This window comes from Hippoglossus stenolepis, chromosome 7 (assembly GCF_022539355.2).
Source record: "Hippoglossus stenolepis isolate QCI-W04-F060 chromosome 7, HSTE1.2, whole genome shotgun sequence".
Lineage (NCBI taxonomy): Eukaryota > Metazoa > Chordata > Actinopteri > Pleuronectiformes > Pleuronectidae > Hippoglossus > Hippoglossus stenolepis.
Genome location: NC_061489.1, coordinates 17150567 through 17174815, shown reverse-complemented (window position 1 = coordinate 17174815; position 24249 = coordinate 17150567). Strand labels below are relative to the sequence as shown.

Below are 24249 nucleotides of genomic sequence, written 5' to 3'. Positions count from 1 at the left end.
CCTCCTGATCCAGCCTCAAACAGCTGTACCCCAACATCCACTCAACGATGCCACCAAATAAAAGTTTCTGTGAAAAGCCAGTGATCAGTTTGTTTCCTTTGTGGGAAGAAAAAAAAAAAAATCTCAAAAATTAAACCCAACTAAAAAAGACTAAAAACACAGATTTCATTTACTGGGAAGGAAGATTGGAAAGAATCAAAATTGAGGAAAAACAAGGAAGCAAAAGGAGGCAAGACGAGGAAAACAGATATAGAATTTATTTTTCAATATCCATTGCAAAGAATAAGAGGTGACACAGCTTGAAACAGATAATATAGAATTTATTTTCAACCAGAAGTAGGAAAATACATAGGTAGGTGTAAAGGAAACAAGCAGATCCTGTAGTCAAACGGAAAAAAAAGTAAAAATAAAAGAACAAAACTACTCCAAAGAGAATCGAGAGGACGGCTAAGGGGTACAACAGAAAGCATTGTTTACCATTCAGTTTCTTTTAAAACAGTATGTGTTGATTTGAAAACAGCTGCCTTGGTTTCTCATCTGGGTTAATGGACATTCTACAACATTGTGCAAGTGTTTCGTCTTTTTTTTTTTGCTGGTATTTCATGAATGGTAAACAATAGTTGGTCCAGTGCATAAACACAGTGACACAGATCAATATATGTACTCAGCTGACTACAGATAGACAATCCTGATCATTGAACAACTACCACTAGATCAGCAGGGAGGAGGATATGAGCAAATATACAAGATGGATGATGAAAAGGGGAAAAAAAAAAAGCTCGAAGGTTATTGAAAAAATGAAACAGAGCGGGAAGGTGAAAAGTAGCTAAAAAGCCAAGAAGAACAGAGGACCACATATTAAAAGGTGAAAGCTACATTTTCCAGATACAATTTTTAAAAACCCATTTTGATTGCGTGTGGATATTATTGCCAAGGTTTCAGAAAATAAAGTTTTAAATTGAAGTTGATGGGTTGAGAAAGCAAACTGCACCCAGTGACAAGGATGATGTTTGTGTGATTCAAGGAAAAGGACCAAAGTACCTTGCTTTCCTCACAGCCCTACGTTTCATGAAGACTATGATATGGATTCAAAATGAAAAGATGTGATTGGTTGGTGAATGAACTCGTCCTACGACAAAAAACTGAACAACAAGCAGCTTTGGTGTGCATCATTACAGAGATGCAGCCTGGGGGGGGGAAAAAAACGAAAGACTTGACGCCTAACAAAGCCAAACTATGAAACATACTGCTACAGTGAAAACGTAAAAGCCAACAATATGAACACTGGCTGGAGCTTACAGGGTGACATAACTCAGCTCTGAGTCTGTGGCATAACAAGTGGGTGGTGAAGAGGACAGGGGGGAGGCGGGGGAGTCAAATCGGTGACTATCGATAGTAGCTAGCTAGTATAACAGATTTAAACCACTGTGATGCACAAGAACAGAATGAGATGGACTATAGCGGTACTCAAAATCATCACAGGACCAGTCTAGCGACCAGCGGCACGACATTAGCTTAGTCTTACGAACACGTTTTACAACCAGTCAGAATAGTGACTCTAGTACTGAACTGCAGCCACTAGTAAGACAGCTCTGCTGCCCTAACCTACAGGCACTAGCTCTCTCCAGCTAGTGCCACGCAACATCCAAAAAATAAAGCTGAAGATTTAAAATGAAAGAAAAATAGTGAGAAGAAGTTTGAATATCCCCGTAAGCTTCATTCTACAAGCATCGCCAGGAACATTCAACTTCTCCAAGACAACGTCTCGTGATTTCTACAGGGGATTTGGTTTGTGATGGCAGAAGAGTAAACGAGGATGGGTTCGGGAGTTGGGAGCAAAAGGGGGGGGAAAAAAAAACAACGTAGCAAACATATCACCATCATAGAATTCATGATTTACACATCAACAACACAATTCAATATCTTTTTAGAAAGGAAACATGAGATACATCTTTTATTCACACTTTACAAAAAAGCTAGCCTTTAAATCTACTACAATACTAATGCAATTCAGGAAAAAAAAAAATGCAAACTGGACACGTTGGTTTCCATTGGAAAACAAAACAACTTAAAAAACGAACATGTAGGGGGCAAACAAATGGGACAAGAGAACTCGATCTGAGGACTAAATTTATATTTCCTATTTACTTGCTTCCCTCTTGCTTTAAAAATGTCATTTCAACATATACACTGACGTAATAAGATCTTTACTCGCTAATACGAGGGGACAGGGAGTGAGGGGAGCTGCATCTGTATCTACTAAGTGCTCGTCATCAGCTGTGTCCGTGCGATAACGTGACCGTTGGCGTAATCGTCTCACCACTGACACAAATCTCTCTCTCTCTCGGCGATCTGGGGTGTAACAAATTTGATTCATAGCAAAGTGATTGCCTGGCCTTCGGAGAATAAAACTGCTGAGCTCACTGCCCCTCGTTCATTCCAACAGCAGCCTTCCACCTCTTCCCAATGCAGAGGTAGGGGTCCACAGATGGCACTATAGCTGCAGTGACAAGGGGAAGAGAACTATACAAAGTGGTTGAGCAAAAGGGGTGTAAAAGACACAGCTTGAGTAATATAGTGGGTAAGTAAAGTCTGTGGTTGGGCGGTCAGGGTTGAGAGGGGGTATTCGGGTGATGGACACAAGCTTATGGAGATTTAAAATTCATGGTGAGGGAGGGGAGGGCTGGGTATTCTGGCGGGTCTGGGCACAGAGCTGTGCTAAGGTTCAATGAGGGAGCTAAACAATGTGAGAGCGGATTCAGATAAGACAGTCTACTAATGTTCTTACAAGTGGGAGGGGGAAGGGGTCCGTGGGGAAAAAGCATACCTGATTACTAGAGAGCTCAATGAATAGGAAGGATATTATACACATCATAACATTGTCACAGCTCATAAAAAAGAAAATCAACATTAACAAGAACCAAAAAAAGGACATAAAATCTTCACAAATGTCTCAACAGTATTTAAAAATAAAAGCAGAAAAGGTTGTTCAGGCGTTCGTCGAATGTAAATAGTGCAAGACGACAACTGCTACAGTGAGGCACGATGTTTTGAGTGGTGTTTGTTTGGGGTTTGTTTAAATCGGCCACACGTCACCGGTGAGAGCGTGTGTGAGATACGGAGATGAACAGATGTGGAGTCGGTGGTGGGCTCGGACTCGCGTGTCCTTTAGTCTGAACTGATGACAGCAGTGTGGATCGATGGCTTTGTAAATGGGCAAGAAGCAACAGGCAAGAGTTTAACCAGTGTCTATTTACAATTATAGCAATGTGCCGGCAAATCAAATCAAGGGCAGAGAAAGAGCGAAAGGGGGGAAAAAATAAAATATTGATACATTTATTATAGTTTATCTCTAGGGAGTGCAAAATAGTGAGAGCGAACGCCTTGAACAACCTTTTCTTACGTCTTTTGTACAAGCTGGTAATATCAATTCATCTTACATTAACTGGATAAAAATTTAGCCATAGTTTACAATACAATCTTTTTTTCAAATCTGATCATAATTTACTCTTAGTACAAAAAACGCCAGAAAACAGGTCTTTTGTGGTTCATATACAATCATGTAAAGACTGAGTCTAGATTTCTATTCTGTACAAACACTTGTGAAAAAACCACTGCTTTTGTGTATGGAATTTATGGCTGGGGAAAGTCACTACTGGCCTCAGAGATAGTGCTACAGATCTGCCTTCAAATTACTTGTACGTGAGTGTGTGTGTGTAAGTGTAAGCTTGCATGTGTGGAGTTGGATGGCAACTCCAGACAGTGAGAGGAATGCTGGTTTTACTCCTGGTATCAGCCATTACTCTCTCTCTGCTTAAAAGCAATCGAGATAAAAGGAAAAGATTTGTAATAGCCCCTCCATCACATTTTCCATCAGCCTAAATCCCCTCGCCTCAAATGAAGGTGATAACGTGGGCCACACGAGCTCCTAAGCACAAGACTAGCCTAACAACTATACAAGCTGGGGGTGAAACAGTCTGCAAACAGGATGGTAGCTGCTCTAAGTCTAACATTCCTCCTTGATAAATTAACACTAGATATTGCCCGTGTGGAATCAGGTGAACGTAGTACTCGGACGTGTGGTTCTTGAGGCGCCTGTGGGATGGTAGCTAATGCACCAGGGCCGGGGTCCGAGGTGTAGACTATCTTGTAGCACCACGGAAGGCCATGAGCACACAAAAGGCCTAAGCACCACAGAATGACAGCAGGAAATCTCACCTCGTAGCTGCCCTACATCCACCTGCAGGGACGCACATCAACCAGCTAAAAGCTGCTCTGAGCCGGCCACATCTGAAATCAACCAATGTGTGTGTATCCGAGAAAGATTCAGGAGGCGCCTGCCCAGAGATACAGGGGAGTACAAGCACAAGCCAATATTGGAGGTCTGAGACTGACATGTCCGCTGTCTTTGCTGGTTTTAGATTTATACAGGACAGACGGACAAGCAGACCATCAGCTGTGGAGCTTTTCAGGTAGATGTCATCCCCGCAGCCACTACAAATCTCCCACAAAACAGCGCCCCCATGTGATAAATCTGAATAAGCTACCATCCCCACTAGTTTGGATGACAGAAGCAAAGTGGGTGGGTGGGTGGATTTTGAGGAGGAAAAGGACCCAAAACACAAAATATGACGCACAGGACTGAATCGAGCGGTTAAAAAAACAAACCAAAAAAAAGAAAAATAGAGAAAGAAAAAAGAAAAATATAGAATATCTATAACATTATACGAAATCCCTGTCGGCCAGACCTCACTGTACGAATATTTTACAGGTTGTGGTTTCTTTTGTCTTCCTCCTCCGGTGTGGTGGAGGGAAGAGCTGGTAGTGGGAGGGAGGAGGGTTGAAAGGGAGAGGCTGTGGTTGCAGTTCCCCCTGGCGGTGTGGCAGGGACTCACTACCTGCGTGCAGGCAGATGGAGCCCATTGACCTGGGGGGGCAAGTTGGGCAGGAGCAGCTCCAGCTGGGCGAAGAGGGAGAAGTGGTCGGAGGGGATGTGGGGGTGTGGGCAGCCGCTGACATTGTTCTCTACGAGCCAGTGGGGGTCCAGGGGGCCCAAGATACCCAGCACGTTCAGGTTAGGCTTGGAGTAGAAAATATAGTCAATGACACCCTGTGGAGAGAAGAAGATAGGGGGGGGTCACCTCTCCAAAATCAAGTAAGAACATCCTTGATAGACTTCCTGCAAAAATAATCAAGCCCACTATTTCTATTGTGCGTGTATTCTAAGAGTCTTTAATACAACAAGGTTCATGTCTGTTACTTTGTTTACATTTGAACACAAGACTTTTTCATGACATACATAGGTGGGAAAGCACCCTAGGTAAATATTGGTTTGTATGTTTTGGACCACTCTGCATATACAAGGAGATTCAGAGAGCGCATACCACCTCTAAGGCCAACACCCTGTCTTAACATGTTTAACAAAGTGAAAGAAAATTCCTAGATCCGCTCATTTATATGTTCTTTCTTGTCATGCTCCACCCCTCATCAAAAAAAAAAAATCGGTTCATTCGTTTGTGTAATCCTGCTAACTAACAACTGACAAACAAAACCGCTGATGAAAAAATAACCTCCTTGGTGGAAATAATCATTTTTTGTCCCATCAGTAAAACCTACCTTGAAGTCAAAGGTGTAGTTGGTATAAGGCATCAGGCCGTTCTCGTAAGTGCTCTTCAGCTTGAAGCCATGGGTGATCCTGCCGTTGGCCGTGCTGCTCTTGCCGTTGCAGTTAAATTTGGTCAGGCTGTCGCTGTAACGCAGCTCCTTGAAGTCCTTGTGGGTGCAGTCTACTCCGCCAGTACTCAGGTACTCCACCACGCCTGAACAGAGGGGAGAGAGGAGAAAGTCTTCATCAGAATCGAGAAAAGTCAAGTGGCACTACAAGGTCCCAGCATATTGAGCCAGGTCTGTGCATAGAAACTATTTTATATCTCCTTCACTCTTCTGGCACAGTTGCAGGGACACACACCAACATAAATCAGTGCAATACACACAGAAACCTATCGTTTAACAGCAGGGGCATGTTAACACCTTTTCAGATCAACTCTACTTTCAACTGCTGCACCTCAAGGAGATGGACATGTAAAGGAAACAAGATCATGATGATATCATCTCCTCACATAATGGGATTGATGAATTTGGGGCAAGTAGGTGAGGTCGGGACATCTTTTGATCCAACCAAATATTGATTGACATTATGAGGTTAGTGCTGAATTTATATTTATAAGACTCTACAACTACATAGTTAGAGCAAGAAAGTGACTGACTAATGATGACTTAAATTATCAATTAGTCTGCACATTATTTTTCCATTATCTGAAAATGTAAAACATGGACCATACAATTATCGATAGATCACGGTAACGTCTACAAATTACTTGTTTTGTTCAACCAACATGACAAAACCAAGTGTATTTCATAGAAGATAAAAATCTGCACATTCACATTTGTGAAGTAAGAACAAGTCAGTTTTGTTTAAGGACACCAACACTCAGGAGGAGATACAGGAAAACAAACGGTATCATCGTTGCAGCAATGATAGTATTGTTGTATCTGTAACACACCAACAGCTTTATTCATATCGCTCACTTACCAGAGTCAGGCAAGGAGTTGAGGTCAGCGCACAGCACCAGTGGAATGGCATTAGTTTCACCAGAGACAGAGGACAACTTGAGGCTGCGGTTGGCCTTGTCCACTATGTTCTTCACCTCCGATAAGAACATCATGGTCTGGACCAGCTTCACGTCAGAGTACTCTGGGTCCCAGTGCATGTGGGCATTGGCGATCAGGAGCAGCTGTTTCTCCATACCGTGCAGTGACTTTCCAGCTGAAAGGAGAGGAAAGGTTAAGCAGTGATACAAAGAGGACTTAAGAGAAATGAAAACATTCTGTGATAAGGAGTTAACACTTTACATCTATTTTGCTGTAACTGCAGCTTCACACAGATACACAAGTCAGTTCAGTATGAGATGGACAAGAACATCTTAAGCCAACACATGCAATTCCAAGGATCACAATTGTGTTTCTACTTACAGGAGAGCTCCATCATCTCTTTACGGACTTCAAGCAGTACAGCGACTCCGATGTTGTCCTTGGTCATCACCCTGTTCAGCATAGCCTCTGAGCCCTCGGAGTTAGCCATGGCCAGCTGGTTGAACTCCACTGTGTGCTTCTGCACTGCACTGAACCTGGAGACAAACGGAGGGAAACAAGAGAAGAGAGAACTTAACGACTTCTGAGAGCTGTAGTGGGCATGGCATGGGTCAAGCACATAATTAACTACTTGCAGCAAACAGACAGAGTCCTGGATTCCAACTCTCACACAGACTAACATCGTTGACAAGTAGTACAATCTTCAGAATCAAAATGATTGCAGCCGTGTCCCATAGGGCCTCAAGAGGGATAATATTTTAATTATAATTTCCCCAACTAACCACTTATGATTTTAAACAAATAATATTATTCTTTCAAAGAACGATCAGAACTCTCCATTCATTTGGTTTATTTGGTGAAATTAAAATGTTTCTCTCTATCAGAGCAAATGGGACATTATGTAATAATGTTCTAAGGTAGAAGAAGCATTACTGTAATTAAACTAGACAATTGTATATTAGTGTAGAATTACAGTATTTTGTATTCATTTTAATTATAAGGCTCAAGTGACTTTTTAGCTTCACCAAAATACAGAGATGAGAGCTGGTGGGTTTTTAATTTTAAGTGAAAAACATGCTCTTGTATTTACTACAGGCAAATGCTAATCACACAATGTTGCACTGCTTTAATTTCCCCAACTCAAAATTGTATGCATTAGAATAATGCTTTTTAGGAGGGTTTAAATGCATCTATAAAAATCATCCTCTTGTACTAACATTACTTGTTTTCTATCTATTCAAAAAAAAAAATTCCCATCTTGTATTATTTAAAGAATACTCCATTGATTTAGCATTGCACTTCTACAACACAGACTCATAATAGACAGTTGGGGGGGAATTGATGCAGCAGAAGCAGGCCACTGTGTTTATCCAAGTATAATTCTTGCCAAACCAGTTTCCTATGTAACAAAGAGAGTGACTTGAGGCGTGTTGTGCTAATCGCAGTTAAAGTGGCCTCAAACTGCTAACATCAAGCAGGCATGAGGAGAGGGCTGCAGAGGTCTGGTAACTTCACTCCTTTCTATCTTCACACCCACAGAAAGCAATTAGACTTTGTGTAGCTCCATTAAGAACCATATACTACTTTTATCATATGAGCAGCGGTACACCACAAACACCAATAACTGACTTAATTATTCCCTTCTAGTTCAATCGGTTATTGCAGCAAATTTCAACAACTAATCGTAATGTCCCAGCAATACTTCATGTGTGGTCTGATGAGTACTTTAGTCTGAAAGTAGCTATGGTAGACTCAAGCATAAGACCCAACAACCTCATTCATATAATCATATTTTTCGCCAATGTTTTTACAAAATGCGAGAGAGGTTAGTGCTCAGCTAAGTGACACGGTATTGACAGTGACAAACGTCTTGTTTATAATAATTTGTATTCAGTCTGAAGCCTAGGGTTTGTGTTTGGTTATGAATGCAGATACTTTGTGGTTTTACAGTTCCTGAAACCGTATTAAGCAGGAAAGCACCGTAAACAAAGGTTATAGGAGGTCATCTTTACCACGTCGAGCAGAATCAATGTTGACACGCTCTGAAGGCTACAACAAAAACTGTACAGGCCTGATAAGATTTAGGGTAATCTGACCGGTCAACGGTGGTACACCCACTGAACAAAAACAAGGAACATACAAGACACAGCAATATTTAAAAAAATAGCATTGGTCACAGATTCCCAGTATTACAGAGCCTCTGTGATCAAGATGATGTTATTGGAATGAATTGACACTCAGTGTTAACAGTTCAGCAAATATGGCCTATGTCTTAAAGTATTTATCAGTTTCTGGGGAAGTATGAAAAACTATAAAATTCCCTAAAGCTACTGTATCTCTGAACTATCTCTAACCAAATAAAAGGTATTTTTAAACTACTCTGATCTCCTTTTGATAACTAATATCATTTGTTTTTTAAACTCCATTCACTGAGCAACCCCTGAAACTCACCACTTTAAAAACCTGTGTGATCTAATAACTCTTTGTTACAGTTACTGTATCTGTTTAATGATCAGCTATAATTGAACAACAATTAAGCTAAATGTTAGATGCTAACTTTTTTGTGGCTCTGATTGTCTTAGAGCTACAAGCCAGTGATTGAGTGCTTTTGAAAAACAATTAAAAAGTAGGTTTAACTGTAAAGAAGATTTTAAAACAAACTAAACAAAAGCAAATTGTAAATACATACTTATCTCCCTTGTAGAAAATTGCACATCCATCTACGTGTTTACGGTCTGACTCTGACATAGTCCTAGCTCGTGACTTTGGACTGAAGAACCCTTCATATCCCTGCTCCTTCAGCTCAGGCAAGAAGAAATTGTAGTACTGCTCTGTCTCAACTTCCTGTAATCAACAAAAAGAAAATATAAAAACACGCGTTAGGATGGACATCATCATCACAATCATGTAAACATAAACACTTATTCCAAAAAGAGCAGACAGACAACACGTAGAAGCAAGAAATGTTGAAATCGCAGAGAAACAAGTAGCAGCTGTAATAGCAGCAAATAAGTCTAAATGATTGGGAGTAATAATGTTTTTAATTATCCCTGCTCATGTCATGAGGAAATATGTAAAACTAATTATTTGAGACAAACATTTCAATAGAATTATCCAAGTTTCTCTGAACATTTTCTTGTAAAGAGAAACAAAGAACGATCCAAATATAAACAAAGATGAAAGTTCATTAAACCAGACCAACAGACCTTGACAGCACTGATAAATCAAAACGCAGCCCTCTTAAACACATCCAAACGTCAGAACGTAATCAAATCAACATTTTAAAGTAGTATAACAAAATCACATATTTCAGGAAAGAGAAAACAGCCTCACATCAGTGTTAATACAGTGTGAGCACTGAACTTCATGCTTCACAAAGGGAGCATTTATTGCAGGGTTATTGGATTGCATAACAATTTAGAGGCATTTCTTTCATGGTGTTGACTGGATGTGTGGCCAAAAATGTCAAGCTGACATAAGCCAATATTTATTTATTTGTGTTTTTGTTTGATCGGCCTTGAAACACAAAATAAATGTTTTGCTAATTTATGTAAAAAAAAATAAAAAAAAAATCAGGGTCATGTTTAAACGTCTGTGTCTCACCTGTAAACTGATGACGTCTGCGTTGCAGCCCATGATCTCCTGCATGATTGATTTCTTCCTGTATTCCCAGTTCAGAGCCCATGAGGGACAGTAACCATATAGCTGTCGTGTGGCGTACTTATCACACAGCACATTGTAGCACATCACAGAGAACAGTGCTGAGGGGAGAACAGACAAAAGATCACATTTTAGAAATGCTGAAGAAGCTCAGGACTTTTGGTGTCTTTGTCTTTTAAGGTGAAGTATTGACAGTGTCACACTGGTTTAAATAGACGACCAAAATAAAATCTACCTGTGTGCTGTATACTTTCTTTTGAATGTCAGTGTTAAAAACATTTGCATTTTTTTTTTCTTTTTCTACCAGTGTTCACTGAAATACAATTCTACATACATTTGCAGCTGTGAACAAGCCTAAGAGCAGTCGTTTTTGAGTTAGTCAAAACAACATGATCAAACCAAGGGTTCCCACAGTAGTCGTGGTTACTGGTGTGACATGGTGCTCAGGCACATACCGACTGTTTAACTTGCCCATCGGCCCTACGGTTTGTATCAGTTTCATTTTTTTTTGTAGTGATAACATTTGTTTGGTTAACTTTTTGTATCAGTGGTTGCTCCCATGTCACCAATTTGCAATACTCAGTCTGACACTGAAGTTATATCCTGAAAATGAAAGTGTCAGCAGCAGAGTCACATCACAGAGCAACTGTCTTATCACATGTTGAGAACAGAGTTGACCAAGGAGGATTTGGTGTTAAAAGATAATTCAAATTTTGGATTTTTTTAAGGGTTGACCATCTCAGCAATAGATAGGTCAGTGTGTTTGAGAGAGTGAGGCTAGGGACGAAATGTTCTGTTTGAAACTGTCAGAACCAGAGAGAGAACCAAAAACAACAGATTAATGTATCCGACAGTCCATTTTTATGGATAAAAGCTAGATTCATATTTATGGAACAGTTAGGGATTCAAAAAAGGGTTTGATGTTTCTCTTACCTGAGGGCCGTGCTCGGTCTGGTTCCAGGAGTGAGATCCATGACCGGGCTGGGGGCTGCTCTGTTGTTACTGAGCAGAGAAAAATAGTTTCATATGGGTGACCAGATGAACACAGATGTTATATAGTAAACTGTTGCGTTCACAATGTTCCCATCTACAAATACTGGCAAACCTATCTTTAAAGAAATGAAATGATTGTATCTATGCAATTCTTGTGCCAGTCTCAAAATTGCAAGAGAGATGGGGACTCACTGCGCTTGACAGCCCCTGCCAGATTGTCTAACAAGTAGTTGAGCAGTCTCCGCGTGCCGTCAGGTTCCTGGTAGAGGCTCATAATTTCTTGTGCAAGTGGGTTTCCTAGTGAAGGAAAAGCAAAGTGGCTTGAATTGTCGCTAAGACAACAATGGGATTTCAAGGCTAGAATGGCTACAAAACACATTGATAAGCCACTCACCTTTCAACCCCAGTGTTTGTAACTGAAAGAGTTTCCCCAATTCAAATGGCAGAACCCGCAACTGGTTGTTATTTAAAAGCAGTTCCCTGTGGAGCACATAGGGGGATTTGATTATTAGAAATCAGCCCTGGGAAAACAACCATCTGTGTTACCTTTAGAAAAATATTTACCACATTGCTGGCATGAAAAATATCAATGACAAATGCCAACTTTAGTTTGATTGTATACAAGGACTTTTCATCGTAAATTTAAAGGTCCCATACTGTAGAAAGTGAGATTTTCATGTCTTGCATGATTATAAAGCAGGTCTAGTAGTATATGAATACTGTGAAACAGCAGACCTATGAGGGTCCTAGTGACAGACACAGAGGGAATGTTGTAAGCCGAGTTCTGCCCCACTGCTGAGAACTGCATGTCCATTGAGGGAATGTGCACAGCTTAAACATGAAAACTACTGGTGTTATTCCACAGTAAAAACTTAATGGATGTTTTGACGGCCTACCCATGAGGCAGTATTTCTACCAGTGCTGCTGTTGGCCCGTCTGACAGGGAGAGATGAACCGATGGGTTTGTGAGGGAGACATTGGGGCAAAGAGAGCTGCACACAGCTCTACACAATGAAGAAAACTAAGTTAGAGATCCTCTATGTTATTATGAGTGGAGTTTTAAAAAAAAGGTTCATTTTGAGTCAGTGGAAAGACAAAATAAGGCAAGGTGCTATAGTCTAGATAATTTAAAAAAGGAAAAATCTATAGACTGCTCCTTCTCTTGGTAATCAACTCACCATATTTTACTCCTGCAGTCCCAGCTGTAGAATCACCCACCACCCTTAGACCTTGGCTACACAGTTCATCCCAATGGTCTATGTGGCCATGCACACTTCCTTGGCTGGCCACAACGCCTGCCTGTACAGTGCCAGTTCAACCTGGGGGTCGCGCAACTGAACTAGAGGCAGTGGCACCAGGCTCTGCAACGCTTGCACTGGACTGGGAACCAGCAACACAGTGGATAGCCAGTGTGCCTCTGCCACATGATCCAGGGGTTTGTAACATAATTAGACCCAAGGCTCTGGAATTAAGCTCCACACCAAATCAAGCAGTAGTAGACTACAACCTGTAGTTTGATCGACTTTGTGTAATTCAGAAAACAGCAAAAGAGTGTAAAGTATGGGACCTTTAAATATTTCAAGAGATAAAACTTAAATCTGAGATTAACAGACAACTCACATTGCCATGAGTGAAAACACTGCGCAACATGTGTGGGTGCCAAAATGAAATTCAACAGCAACCCTGTGACAGCTATCCTTTTGCATTGTGCCCACATTAAGGGGTAAATGTCTTGCCTGAGATCACTCACCTGAGAGACACCATGTTGCCGAGCTCTGACGGCAGGCTTCTGATCTTATTGGATGAGAGATCCAGGTACACCAGGTTGTGTAATTTGGCAATGTCTGGTGGGATGCGTGACAAAGAGTTGTCACCTAGGTGCAGGGCAGTGAGGTGGGTGAGAGACCATAGGGCTGTGCTAAGACTCCTTACTCGGCCTGTAGAGGCAGTGGGAAAAGGACAGACACGCACACAAAAGGAGAATTAAGTCACCTTATCCGAAGAACGTTCCATTCACACAAAAGGAAAAAACAGGAAAAACTGTTTCCCATGTGAATGGGTCAAAGTGGGTTAACTGAAGCCACAATGATTAAGATGATGTTCGAGTGGAATTTCGTAATATAACAAAGATCAAATAGAAAGAAACATTTTAGTTTACAGATTGTCGATGCTGCTTTGCTATAAACAATTTTACACTGACTCATTTAAAATCTTGGAACACCTACAGAGGGCCAAGAGCTGCAATGAGTAGTTGATTAATCAATTTGTCAATCAAGAGAAAACAAAATGCTGACAAGTTTGATAATATATACTACATAAGTTTATTTTTTTGCATTTGTGTTGAGGTTGAAATGTGGTATATACAGTTTGTGGGCTGTGATACTAAATTTAATGTTTGGTTTATGGACTATTTGTCAAAAAAAAAAAAAAAATCTGAAGTGGTCATCCTGGAATCTTCGAAACTGATGGACATTAACACTATTTCCTTTATGTATAAAGGTCAAACAGTTCATCAAGAGAATAATGGGAAGTTAGTTGATAAAGATAAATCCTCAGCTGCAGCTCTGCATGGGTCGGATGTGTTCAGCACCACAGTCTAATTTGTGAAGAAACAATGAATATTCAATAAAACTATTCCAACTCCCTGATATTACTCACCACTGATTTCAAGCTCAGCCCAGTATGACTTCTTCCCGTTTGTTGCATCTTCGGTAGACATAATTGTATACATCCGCCTGGGATCTGGCGGGTCATATTTTTCCTTGGGCATTCCTATAACACTACAAGAATCATTTGGATTTTAAACGGGAGTCATGATCAGAGCAAACAGTTTCACAAGATGGCATCAAATGCGCACCAGTTAAGTACATTTGGCTTGAAGCTGGAACAACTTTAAAACAAATGGAGGTTAGAGGTTATGAAAATAGCTCATCAGGTGATCACATTTGCATTGAGTTTTAAAATGCTAACATGTGTACACATGATGGCAAAAGGTTTAAATACAACCCCTGCCAGCGGAAAACACGTGGGAGACCGAAATATGATTAAAAGCAGTAAATTGTTTCCAATCGGTTAGAATGCAGATACGATTAGATAACATTTAAACAGCTTTCTATGAGAACTGAATTCAATGGAGTTACATAAGAAGCAACATCAAAATTAGCAACGTAGTGCAATATTTGTCAGGCTACACTTGGCTATTTAAACAGTTAACAACTGACTGGATAAATCAGTGACAAGATGAAACAGCGGTTTCTTTTTGAATTTGCAGGCAGAGGTAGCTATGGTTAGCCGATTTTTCCTCTCGTTTATGCTAGCTGGTTATCCTAGCCTAGCTGGACCTAAATAGGCAGCTATCAAACTGTGCATAACATACGCTAAGTGGCTAACGCTAGCTCCGTTGCTAACTAGCAAGGTGGACACGGACAAGCGAAGTGGGTTCAATTAGTCCAGTTAGCGCAGTTTAACGCCGCGTCCAGGCGGAAAGGGATTCACAGCGACATGTAGAGATACGGCACGATAGCTGTTTACATAATAGCAAAGCACCGACTTGCGTATTAACACTAGGCCACGACGCGGCGCATTAGTTAGCCGCAGCTAGCTAGCTAGCCCACCAGCAGCTGCAACAATCCCCACCGCGGAGATAAACACAGGAGCAAAGGGGCTACACGGCGCTGGCTCCGCGAGCGACGGCAAGCTATTTAGCCTAGCTCGAGTTAGCTCGCTGGCTAAAACCTCAACAGACCCCAAATGGTCGAAACTGACCGACGTCCTGCTCAAATAAGCCGTTTCTCCGGGGAGCAGCCGCGGCGGGTCTAAACATCTACGCGACACAACGGTGGAACTAGTTCAGGTCCTGGAGGGAGGATTGCACTTTTACCTGCCAGAGCATACCAGACCGCGAGTACGACTGCGTGTTCCCTTTTGTTTTCTAGCTACTTCTCAGCCGTTTCCGCTGCTGTATCATGGCGACTGTGAGGGTTTTTTTTTTTTTTTTCCTCTGCCGATAACGGCGCTCGATCCGATTGGTCAGCGTGCAGGCGCTCCAACCAGCTGTTGAAGCGGAGTAAATAAAATCCCTGAGACCGGGGGAGGATAATGAGATGGATGATTGGGATCGCACACTTCACTTCACTCTGCCTCATGGAGACTGTACGTGTAGGTGGCACAATGAGCGGGCTTAGCAATTGCAGCCATGCGGGCTCCAGAAGTAATGATGTCATGGTTTCATCACAGATTGGTCTTCGTTGGCTAAAGTAACAACACATGCGTTCACTCCACAGCACAACCTTTATTTAAAAAAATATACAAAGGAACTTGTACAAAATAAATTAATTCAGGACCTCCTCTGAGAAAAAAATGGGCTCAACGAAGGACATTTCATCAATCCAACGTTCAATTCAACACTGGCAGACATCCAGCAGGTGATTCTGTAGATAGGCGAGCGACTCTTCCACGTGGAGAGGTAACGCTTGGCCAAGGTCAGCCCGGGATCTGGACAGGAAGGCGTCCACAGCTTCATGAGTGGCTGACCTGGATATCTTATCATCTGGCTTGTAGACCATGGTGCTCACCCTGTCCCTTCGTTCACTGACAGAGCTGCACAGGAAGTCTGGGGAGAACATATGAAAGATGTTAGGAGTGAACCAAAGTGGGCTATATGGGAGTCAAGCTAGAATTTGTATTTGTTGTTGAAATGCTTTAATATTCAGGTGTTACATAGACATTTGGTATCAAAAGGTTCATATGTAAGCCTTGTCCTGGAAGAATTTTCCAGTAGAGTCGATACATATCAGCTTTTAAACACTATCCATAATTTACTTGCACTTTTATGGTAGCCCAAACATTTTAATTAGGAGTGGACAAAAATCAATAGTTTAAAAACAAAAGGGCAGAGCAGAGAAATGTAAAAATATTTAGATTAACATAACATTTAGATTTAAATGTTTGCACATTGTGTAAAGAAATAAAGACACTTCTTTGCTGAGATGAATTCAGAAGTTGTCAGTGGGAAAAAGACGAGACTAAGGCCCCGTTAAGACCTGGTATTAACTTCCATCCTGAGGGATCTGATCTCACCGCGTTCAGACAGGAACTTTGCGCTGACCACGTGTGATCGGGTCACACAACACAGAGGTTAATTCCAGGTAAAATTATTTATCAAGATCAGTCCTGCGGTAATTCTAACCACAGTCAAATCTTTGGCTTCACCCTCTTTCCTCTTTCTGCTGTAAAAAACAACAACTGCAGACTACAGTCCCAAATGGCATCAAAGCACACATTGCACATTCACTGGAGTCTAAAGTTTCCCACAGGCTCCATGCACTGTCTGCTCCCTGGCAGCAGGACACCAGCATGGACATGGTGATAAGATACTCCAGCTCACCAGACTTTAGGGAGCCGGATCATGCTGTATATAACAATCATTTATTGTATTTTACATTACATTTGATTTAGCTGACGCTTTTATCCAAAGCGACTTACAGTAAGTGCATTCAACCATGAGGGTACAAACCCAGAACAACAAGAATCAAGAAAGTACAATTTTCTCCAAGAAAGCCAAATTGTATAATTTCATATCAGCCTTCCACCATCACATCACCTGTTATTTTTGAATATTTATGATTTACAAGAGACCCATTCCATAGTCACAGCTGAAAATACTGTTGAGCCCTGCGCTGGTATTTGTAGATATGAGGAAACCAAACGTCTTCACGCTTTCCCAAATTCTCACCTTTCATCGCTACGTTGTAGCTGAGCAGAAACATCCAGAGTAGATGGACCAACTCTTCCCACCTCTTCCACCTCTCCGCACCATCCTGAAGAATGAAATGATCTCATTCACACTGCCACAATCTTGTTCTCATGAATTTATAAGCACAATAGAAGTCAGAAATACCACTACATCTGAGAAGAGTCTGGCTGATGAATGTGAAAACAAGAAATGAAAAACCCTTTACACGAGTCTAATATTCACCGTGGGGTCTGGTGTGAGAGTGCAGTTCTTCAGAAAGTGCAGCAGGAGACTTAGCGACATGGGCAGAGAGGTTTTCAGCGGACATGCATAGTCCAACAGATGTTCCAACAGCTTACATGTCAACAGCTTGCTCTGCAGGCTCTCCAGCAGCAACATCCTGGGAGTTGGAAAGATATCAGTCAGTTATAGCTTGAAAAACAGGGGAACTAGGCATAGTGGACCTTTGGAATGATTATGTAATTCTTCAGTGTTGTACGAATTTGGAAATAATGTGTAAAGTTATTAAATACATTTACAATGTTATTTTAGACATAAATGTATTGTAACAAAATACGCTTTTTTTAAATAGATTTTACTTGAATCAGCAAAGGCTTCCCCTGAATCTTAAATCTCTTAAGAAGCACGGATACATTAAAAGACTGAATGGTTTTGGAGGCTCAGCCCCACAAGGCAATCACATGAGTTCTCACTAGCAAGTCATTACTTTCACTGTTTTGAGCAACAACAAGTAAATCCTCTCTCTTCAGGTGGCTAATGAGAAATCCTGTAACTGCTCTGTGGGCTGAACACAGTTTAAGTTTACTTTGGTGCATTGGTTACATCATTTCAAGTTAACTGTGGAAGATCTAAAGAGAAACTAGTAGATGCCATTTAAAAAGTAAAATGTATAATCCAAAATAATTTTGAGTGAATGCACTCATTATTTATTCATTACCTGAAGACTATATAATGGAATGGAATTCATCATTTACACATGATACTTTAAAAGCCTAGGCAAGGAATTACACCTCGCTGGTGGAGCACAGATACATGAGATGTTTTGTTGCACAGATTACAAAAAAAACAAAACATAGGCAAGTGCATGAAGCCTTTGCAGAAAGTTCCAGGGCCAATGTAAAAATAAATAAATAAAAGTGACATCACTCAGCCTGCTAGCTGACGCAGAGAGAAGGTGAGGACATCTTAATTGGGAAGATTAAATATTCTGATATTTGCTCCCAAATGCATCTGCATTGCATCCAGTCAGGAATCTGTGTTATATTTAACATTATAAAAAGCTAGAATTATGCCAAGTATATCGTGTAATTATGCACAGTTAAAGAAAACACTTCTCCCACTCTCCACCTCTTCACCTTCCACTTGAAAGGTGAATACAGAAAGCTGCTCAACTTGCTTCCCGCTCCTCCTCACCTGCATGCTCGCAAAGGCTCACTGCTGATGAGCATATGGAAGAGCTCCTGGGCCAGTTTGATAGAGCTGAGAGCTGGAGAGTGGTCCACCTCCAGAGCCAGAGACAGCATCCTCTGGAAGACAAGCACCATTCTGCAGGAGAGAAAGAGAAATCTGAGTGAGGCCACACATATACATGAGCCTGGAAACCAAACCAATCAGCAAACTCATGTTTATGCACTTGTCCAGACGGTGAATTGGTCTGGCAATGCCAAGCTATACAAACATCAGTTATTCACCTGATTTGTTCATCTTTCTCTCTGACTGCTTCTCTACTCTCTCCGTACTCTGTCGATTTCATAATGGCAGAAAACAGCCACTTGATGACATCCCTGAAAACAAACAAACAATAAAACATCACCAGAAGTGTGAAAAGTGCTAGCAACTGCTATCCGTGTACTATAACGTGATCACATTAGCGTAGGTTATTTTGTAATGTGTATGTCATGTTGTGGCTCACATCATGAAGCATGTTACAACTTTGAGCTGCCTGTTCATGTAATGTAGCTTCAGGGCGTCTCATACTAGCAATCTAAAATAACAGGCCTCACAATCCTGGTTATTTACCGGCTGTGTTCACTATTGATTCTCTATGCAGGAGTTTGTTTTACAGTAAAGAGGTGGAGGTTTTGGCTGTACTCTTTAAGTAATATGTCACTGTAAATACACTCATTGCCGTAACAAAGCACAAAGCTAGGTGACTGTATAGAAGGCAGTGTGTAGGAAAGATCATTCATGTGATCATTTGATGTGATCACTGGAAGGCAACATGCTCTGAGGTATTTCTAACATTTTGTTCACCTCATTTATATCAACAAAGGGTGGCTACAAAATAGAAGCAACTCAAAGTAAAATAGTCCAATTAAATATCTCCACCAACCTGAAAATGAATGTGAAAGCAGAATTGACTGTTTCAAAGCTACATTAGTTGTACCAAATAAATTGTAAATAAAATGTATTTTACCATGGGAGGGTGCAATGAAACTAAAAAACAAGGTTGAGTCCAACATTGTCTCTGGTTACCAAACTTACCTGACATGAGGAAACTGCTGGTCGCATGACAATGTGGCTTTGGTGATGGTACGATGGAGGGCGGAAACAGAGCGCTTGGCCTGCAAGTCATCCTCCAGTGTCTGCACGACGTACTCCAGGAACATGCGCACAACCTCGCATTGTTTACTTGTACAGTCCTAAGGAAGGATCACAGGGTGTGACAGGGAGACATGTCAATATTTAAGCTGCAACGGTAAATAAATCTGCACATTTAAATTGTGACTATTATCAAATATTTGTATATTAGTATGATGTATTGAATGGCCTCACAGGCTACTGCCTTTTAAATAAGCGGCCGCTTCTGCATCTTTCTTAAGAAGTACATCATCACAACCTCCACCACCATTGCCATGTTTGTAGTGTCAGAAACTCTGTTCTCTGTACTGCCCTCTATTGAATGTATTGCTGAGCAACTATCACAACATAAAAGGACACATGGAAGTACGTGGGTAGTGACAAATATATCATTTGAGAAGGACACATCTCTTTTTGTACGTGCAGGCAGCATAAATGAGCCTTTCCTTGACAATACTGATTGTATCAAATACTGATACATCACCCAGCTTTACTGCATAGTCTCATATGTTGCTGCCTGGAGTATTACCTGATTGGCCATGACTGAGGACAACAACTCCCAGTCCCATGGAACTGTGGTTTTATCAGCCATGTGGTGCCTGCAATCAGACAGCAGCTTTAATCTCTGAATTCAAAGACTTAATAAGAAGAGAGTAGATATAAAAGGCAGATTCAATATTTCTATAAAAAAAGGATACAGATAATATATTACTATTAACTCTGACTCCTATGATTTCCTCACCTCTGTGTCCTCATCAGCAGATTAAACGCCTGCACACACAGGTGATGGGGACGCTGCGGGTTGAGCAGAATGTTGTGCAGTAGATGGGTAGAGATATCTCTGGGGGGATAGAAACCAGGCTGTAGTAGATCAGACAAGAGCTCCAAAGTGCCCTCTGGGTAGTCCTCCTCAATGGTACTGTACACTTGGCTCAGGCTCTGACGGCAGAGCACCTTCGGAGTTCCAAAAGCTTCATATTCCACATTATTCTTAGAAAAAAGAAAACATTTCATAACATTGAAAAGAGAAGCTCGACATTCCGCGTAGAATACAACATATGACAAGTAATGAGAGCTACAGAAAATTACATATACAAAAGCATGAAGAATTGTCTCTCACCAGGCCCCGGTAGGATCCAGACATTATTTCCCTGAGTGCATCGGGGCACACAAAATGCCTGTCCTCTTCACTGGCTGTCATGATGTTGCTATGAAATCGGTTGTCTTCGTTAACTTCGTCACTTTCGTCTTGCCAGAAGAACGACAGTGGACTGTCAGCTTCCAAATCCCCTCTATACGCCTCATTCCCAGGCCCTTCATCCATGTCCTCGGTTTTAGATACCGACAAAGAAGGTTCACCGGGGATGCTATAGTAGGAGTCAGGGCTGTTTGAGGTCCTTTCGACTTCAGCCTCGTCCGACTGACGTTCAGATGTGTTTTCGGCGGGTGTGTGTTCAGACGTGGGAGGTGGATCGACTTGAGGTTCGCAAGAGACCGGTCTTCTCTGTGGCAGAGGGTCAGGGTCCAACAGCTCAGAAGGGTTCAGTCTGGTGGTGGGAGAGTGATGGGATGTGTGATCAGCGAGGTAGTGTAAATGTGTGCTAGAAAAACCGTTAGTGTTCTCCTGCTGTTCCTCTATGATAAGAGACTCAGCGACCTTAGGAGAAGACTCATCAAGTGAAGGTTCCATGCATTGAACATTGGATTCTGTAATCATGGATTCTGGTGCACCATTGTTAATGCCCAGTTGTTTAAAGCTCAGTGACATTTTTGTACAGTCTTTGGTTAAATGGACAGAAGATTTGGATGTTTCCAAATCTCTAACAAGCGCCTCGAGAAATGGCAGTCGTCTCAATCTTACTACTGGTGTGTGATCACAGGGTTGTACGACATCGTTCTTCTTTTGGTTTTGAGTCTGAGGATCCAAACCACTCAGCTCCGGCTTCAGGTCACCACAGTCCTGCTGTGGTGCAAAAACAGTTGAATCTCTCAAAGAGCTTTTCTCCAAGCTAAAATCTTGTTTGATTGAGGGTTTCATCTCTTCTGTCCCATCTGCTGCTTCACATTCAGTCAAGTCTATCACTGTCAAGATAGTGGTAGAATTTTGTCTTTTGCGCTTTCTCTGCTCTGAAAATGTCCACCTTGGATCCGTGAGGTCGATAATACCCTAGAAAAGGGAAAAATAAAGAGAAAACAGTTCAGGTAATAATGTGGTTACACACATAAATCACACATATTAGTAATACAGTTTCTGGTTCTATTTATTTAAAAGGATTGATGCATTAACACGTTTCTCAAAAAGTAACCTTGGATAAAATGTAAGTTAAAGTTTTGTCATTAAATGGACCATGGCACAAATGAAAGTCATGTTTTCAATGTAAGTTAACTGTGTTGTCCATGGCTCCCCTGTCAAACTTAAATAGGAAGCCATAAAAGGAATACAATGGACCTTTTGGTCTCAGCCAATGAGGTAAAGTTACAGAAGCCCTCTTTTTCTCATGTTTTTATCTGTTAGTTTGTTTGTTATTTCGCAGGATTACACAGAAACGATTGGATGAATTACCACAAAACTTGGTGGAAAGATGCCGTACGGGTCAGGGAAGAACCAATACAATTTTGTTAGGAATTTGGATCAGAGGGCACTTTCTTTAATATTGCAAGATAGGAAGTTTTTGGGCAATTTTAAGAAATAATGCAGAGATCTGGATTTTTTTAAGTATCAAGCATATTAAGTAGAGTGATATCTGTGTGTGCAATTTTGTGCGGCTGGATTTAATTTAAGGGGCTGTGGAGGAAGAGTATTAAAACAAAGTGTTACTATTCGTAGTTGTCAGCAATATTACAGTTTCTTGACATTTTTATCTGAAAAGTATTACAGTGTATGGTGTGTACTGTATAAAAAAATACTGCAATATGTATGCAATATATGATACAACAATATGCAGGGGAAGAGTATTGAAACTAAGCGTAACCATTCGTAGTTGGTAACAATATTACAGTTTCTCAACAGTTTTATCTGAAAAGTATTACAGTGTACAGTGTGTACTGTATAAGTAAATACTGCGATATGTATGCAATATGCGATATGTTACAATTAGCTGCGTGGACGTTGTAACAGAACAAGTAGATGTAGCTAGCATACAGCTAGCATAATTGTTAAGGGGATTAACTACGGACTAAAACGCTTATTGAAATCTAAAATGCCCCCCCCCCAAAAAAAAACAAACAGGGGGGAAATACCCTCCTGTTTTATCTGAATATTAACATATTCAATGACGTGTCATACTTATCACCTGACTGAGGATGGCGCTAGAAAGCAGGTTGTAACCATTGCGTGCGAGTGAATTGCGGTTGAATAGAGGAGGAGCTGTTGCTATGGTAACGGCAGGAGTAGATTTCTTACCTTGCCGGTGACGTCAGAGGAGAGGGGCGGCGGCACGGCCGAGTACATGGAGCCGACGATCTCCACATCCGAGTCCTCCGAGCTGACAGAGATCACGTCCATCTTCTCAGCGTCTCACACCCACACCACACGCAGCTCTCTGCGGCCACTGTTCGCTGCTACATCGGCTAGAGCGGGCCGATGGTAGCCGCCATGTTGTGTAGAGAACACAACACGGCTGCTCCAGGGAGACATGAAGCCTCTGGATTCAGTGGCATGTCTTAGTTAGTCTGCTGGATCCGACCAATTCACGATGCTCCGCTAGTTCAATACCTCAACACTCAGCTACATCCAGAGATGTGTTATCCCGCATCATGGTGTGTGTTTGGTTTGGCACATGACGTTTGACGCTTCCTGGTGTTGGTGCCCGCTCATTCTTCTTCTGCAGTTTTACAGATTACAATCACGCACTGAGTTATTTTGTCGCCAACTGCAGGACTGGAGTGAGAAACTGTCACCATCACTAACAGAAGGGCACTTCTATCCTCCATAAGGCCCAATCCTAGACTGTGTATAACAACAGAACCCCGAGTTACTGTGCAGAAGAAAAACTCCCATGATTACTGATTTTTGTTCAGAGTGTGTTTCATCCCCAGAGACCTCGTGGACCTGCTGCAGGACGACCCCTCTGCCTTTGAGAACCTCATTTTATAGTTCAGAGAAGTTATAGGTCTCTAATCCACAGGGCTGCTGTATCTCTGTCTCCTTCTCCGTCTCTCTGAGGAACATTCCAGCTAGAATGGCACTCAGTACGTCACATACCTCAACAATCATGAATATCAGTAACCTAATATTGATTTTCTCTTTTTCTGAGAAATCAACAACAATGTAAAAAACAAAGAAATTAAATCATTGATCCACCCCCTGATCCAGATCGGCGCCAAAACTGAATGGGTTGTTTCCTGATCCTTAACGCATCCTTCAAGTTTTGTGGTGATTCAGTTTTTGTGTAAACCTGCTAATTAACAGACGGACAGAAACACAAATGAAAACATGGTCGCTTGGAGGAGTTAATAAAAACTATTCTCCAAGAAAAGTTAGATAGGTTGTACCTATTTAAAAAAAGGATGGATACATTTATATACAAAACAACTCACGCTGAATATATGAACCTGAATTTTCAGCCAGAAATCCATCAAGATCAAATGCAATATTAAGATGGAGCAAT

At 41.3% G+C, this 24249-nt stretch overlaps 2 protein-coding genes across 3 annotated transcripts; both read right to left on the bottom strand.

The window, feature by feature from the left end:
• Positions 1 to 299: 299 nt before the first annotated feature.
• Positions 300 to 15386, bottom strand: LOC118112145 (CCR4-NOT transcription complex subunit 6). 2 transcript variants are annotated; one of them, XM_035161205.2, is made up of 12 exons: positions 15185 to 15386; positions 13963 to 14084; positions 13055 to 13241; positions 11699 to 11784; positions 11497 to 11601; positions 11245 to 11313; positions 10255 to 10412; positions 9341 to 9495; positions 7033 to 7187; positions 6593 to 6826; positions 5617 to 5819; positions 300 to 5110 (listed from the first exon to the last, which is right to left on the bottom strand). In XM_035161205.2, the coding sequence occupies exons 2-12, from the start codon at positions 14072 to 14074 to the stop codon at positions 4895 to 4897; spliced, it is 1680 nt and encodes a 559-aa protein (XP_035017096.1). In that variant the 5' UTR covers positions 14075 to 14084; positions 15185 to 15386; the 3' UTR covers positions 300 to 4894. The 2 variants fall into 2 exon arrangements, with proteins under 2 accessions (XP_035017096.1, XP_035017097.1); XM_035161206.2 differs by lacking the exon at positions 15185 to 15386 and adding an exon at positions 15070 to 15169.
• A 189-nt stretch (positions 15387 to 15575) lies between these two features.
• Positions 15576 to 23480, bottom strand: simc1 (SUMO interacting motifs containing 1). The gene is made up of 10 exons (XM_035161204.1): positions 23043 to 23480; positions 20760 to 21806; positions 20382 to 20629; positions 20169 to 20238; positions 19544 to 19701; positions 18751 to 18843; positions 18473 to 18604; positions 17282 to 17438; positions 17039 to 17123; positions 15576 to 15916 (listed from the first exon to the last, which is right to left on the bottom strand). Exons 1-10 carry the CDS (start codon positions 23142 to 23144, stop codon positions 15705 to 15707), a joined length of 2304 nt encoding a protein of 767 aa, XP_035017095.1. The 5' UTR covers positions 23145 to 23480; the 3' UTR covers positions 15576 to 15704.
• Between the last annotated feature and the right edge of the window lie 769 nt (positions 23481 to 24249).

Excerpts from the sequence above, each read along its gene's own strand:
- LOC118112145 (XM_035161205.2), bottom strand. The coding sequence starts at position 14,074 with ATGCCCAAGGAAAAATATGACCCGCCAGATCCCAGGCGGATGTATACA. Across the intron at positions 10,413-11,244 it reads AGACCGAGCACGGCCCTCAG|CACTGTTCTCTGTGATGTGC; the intron begins GTAAGAGAAACA and ends TTCTCCCCTCAG. Across the intron at positions 5,820-6,592 it reads CAACTCCTTGCCTGACTCTG|GCGTGGTGGAGTACCTGAGT; the intron begins GTAAGTGAGCGA and ends CCCTCTGTTCAG.
- simc1 (XM_035161204.1), bottom strand. The coding sequence starts at position 23,144 with ATGGACGTGATCTCTGTCAGCTCGGAGGACTCGGATGTGGAGATCGTC. Across the intron at positions 21,807-23,042 it reads CCTCTGACGTCACCGGCAAG|GGTATTATCGACCTCACGGA; the intron begins GTAAGAAATCTA and ends TCCCTTTTCTAG. Across the intron at positions 15,917-17,038 it reads CTACAACGTAGCGATGAAAG|ACTTCCTGTGCAGCTCTGTC; the intron begins GTGAGAATTTGG and ends TGTTCTCCCCAG.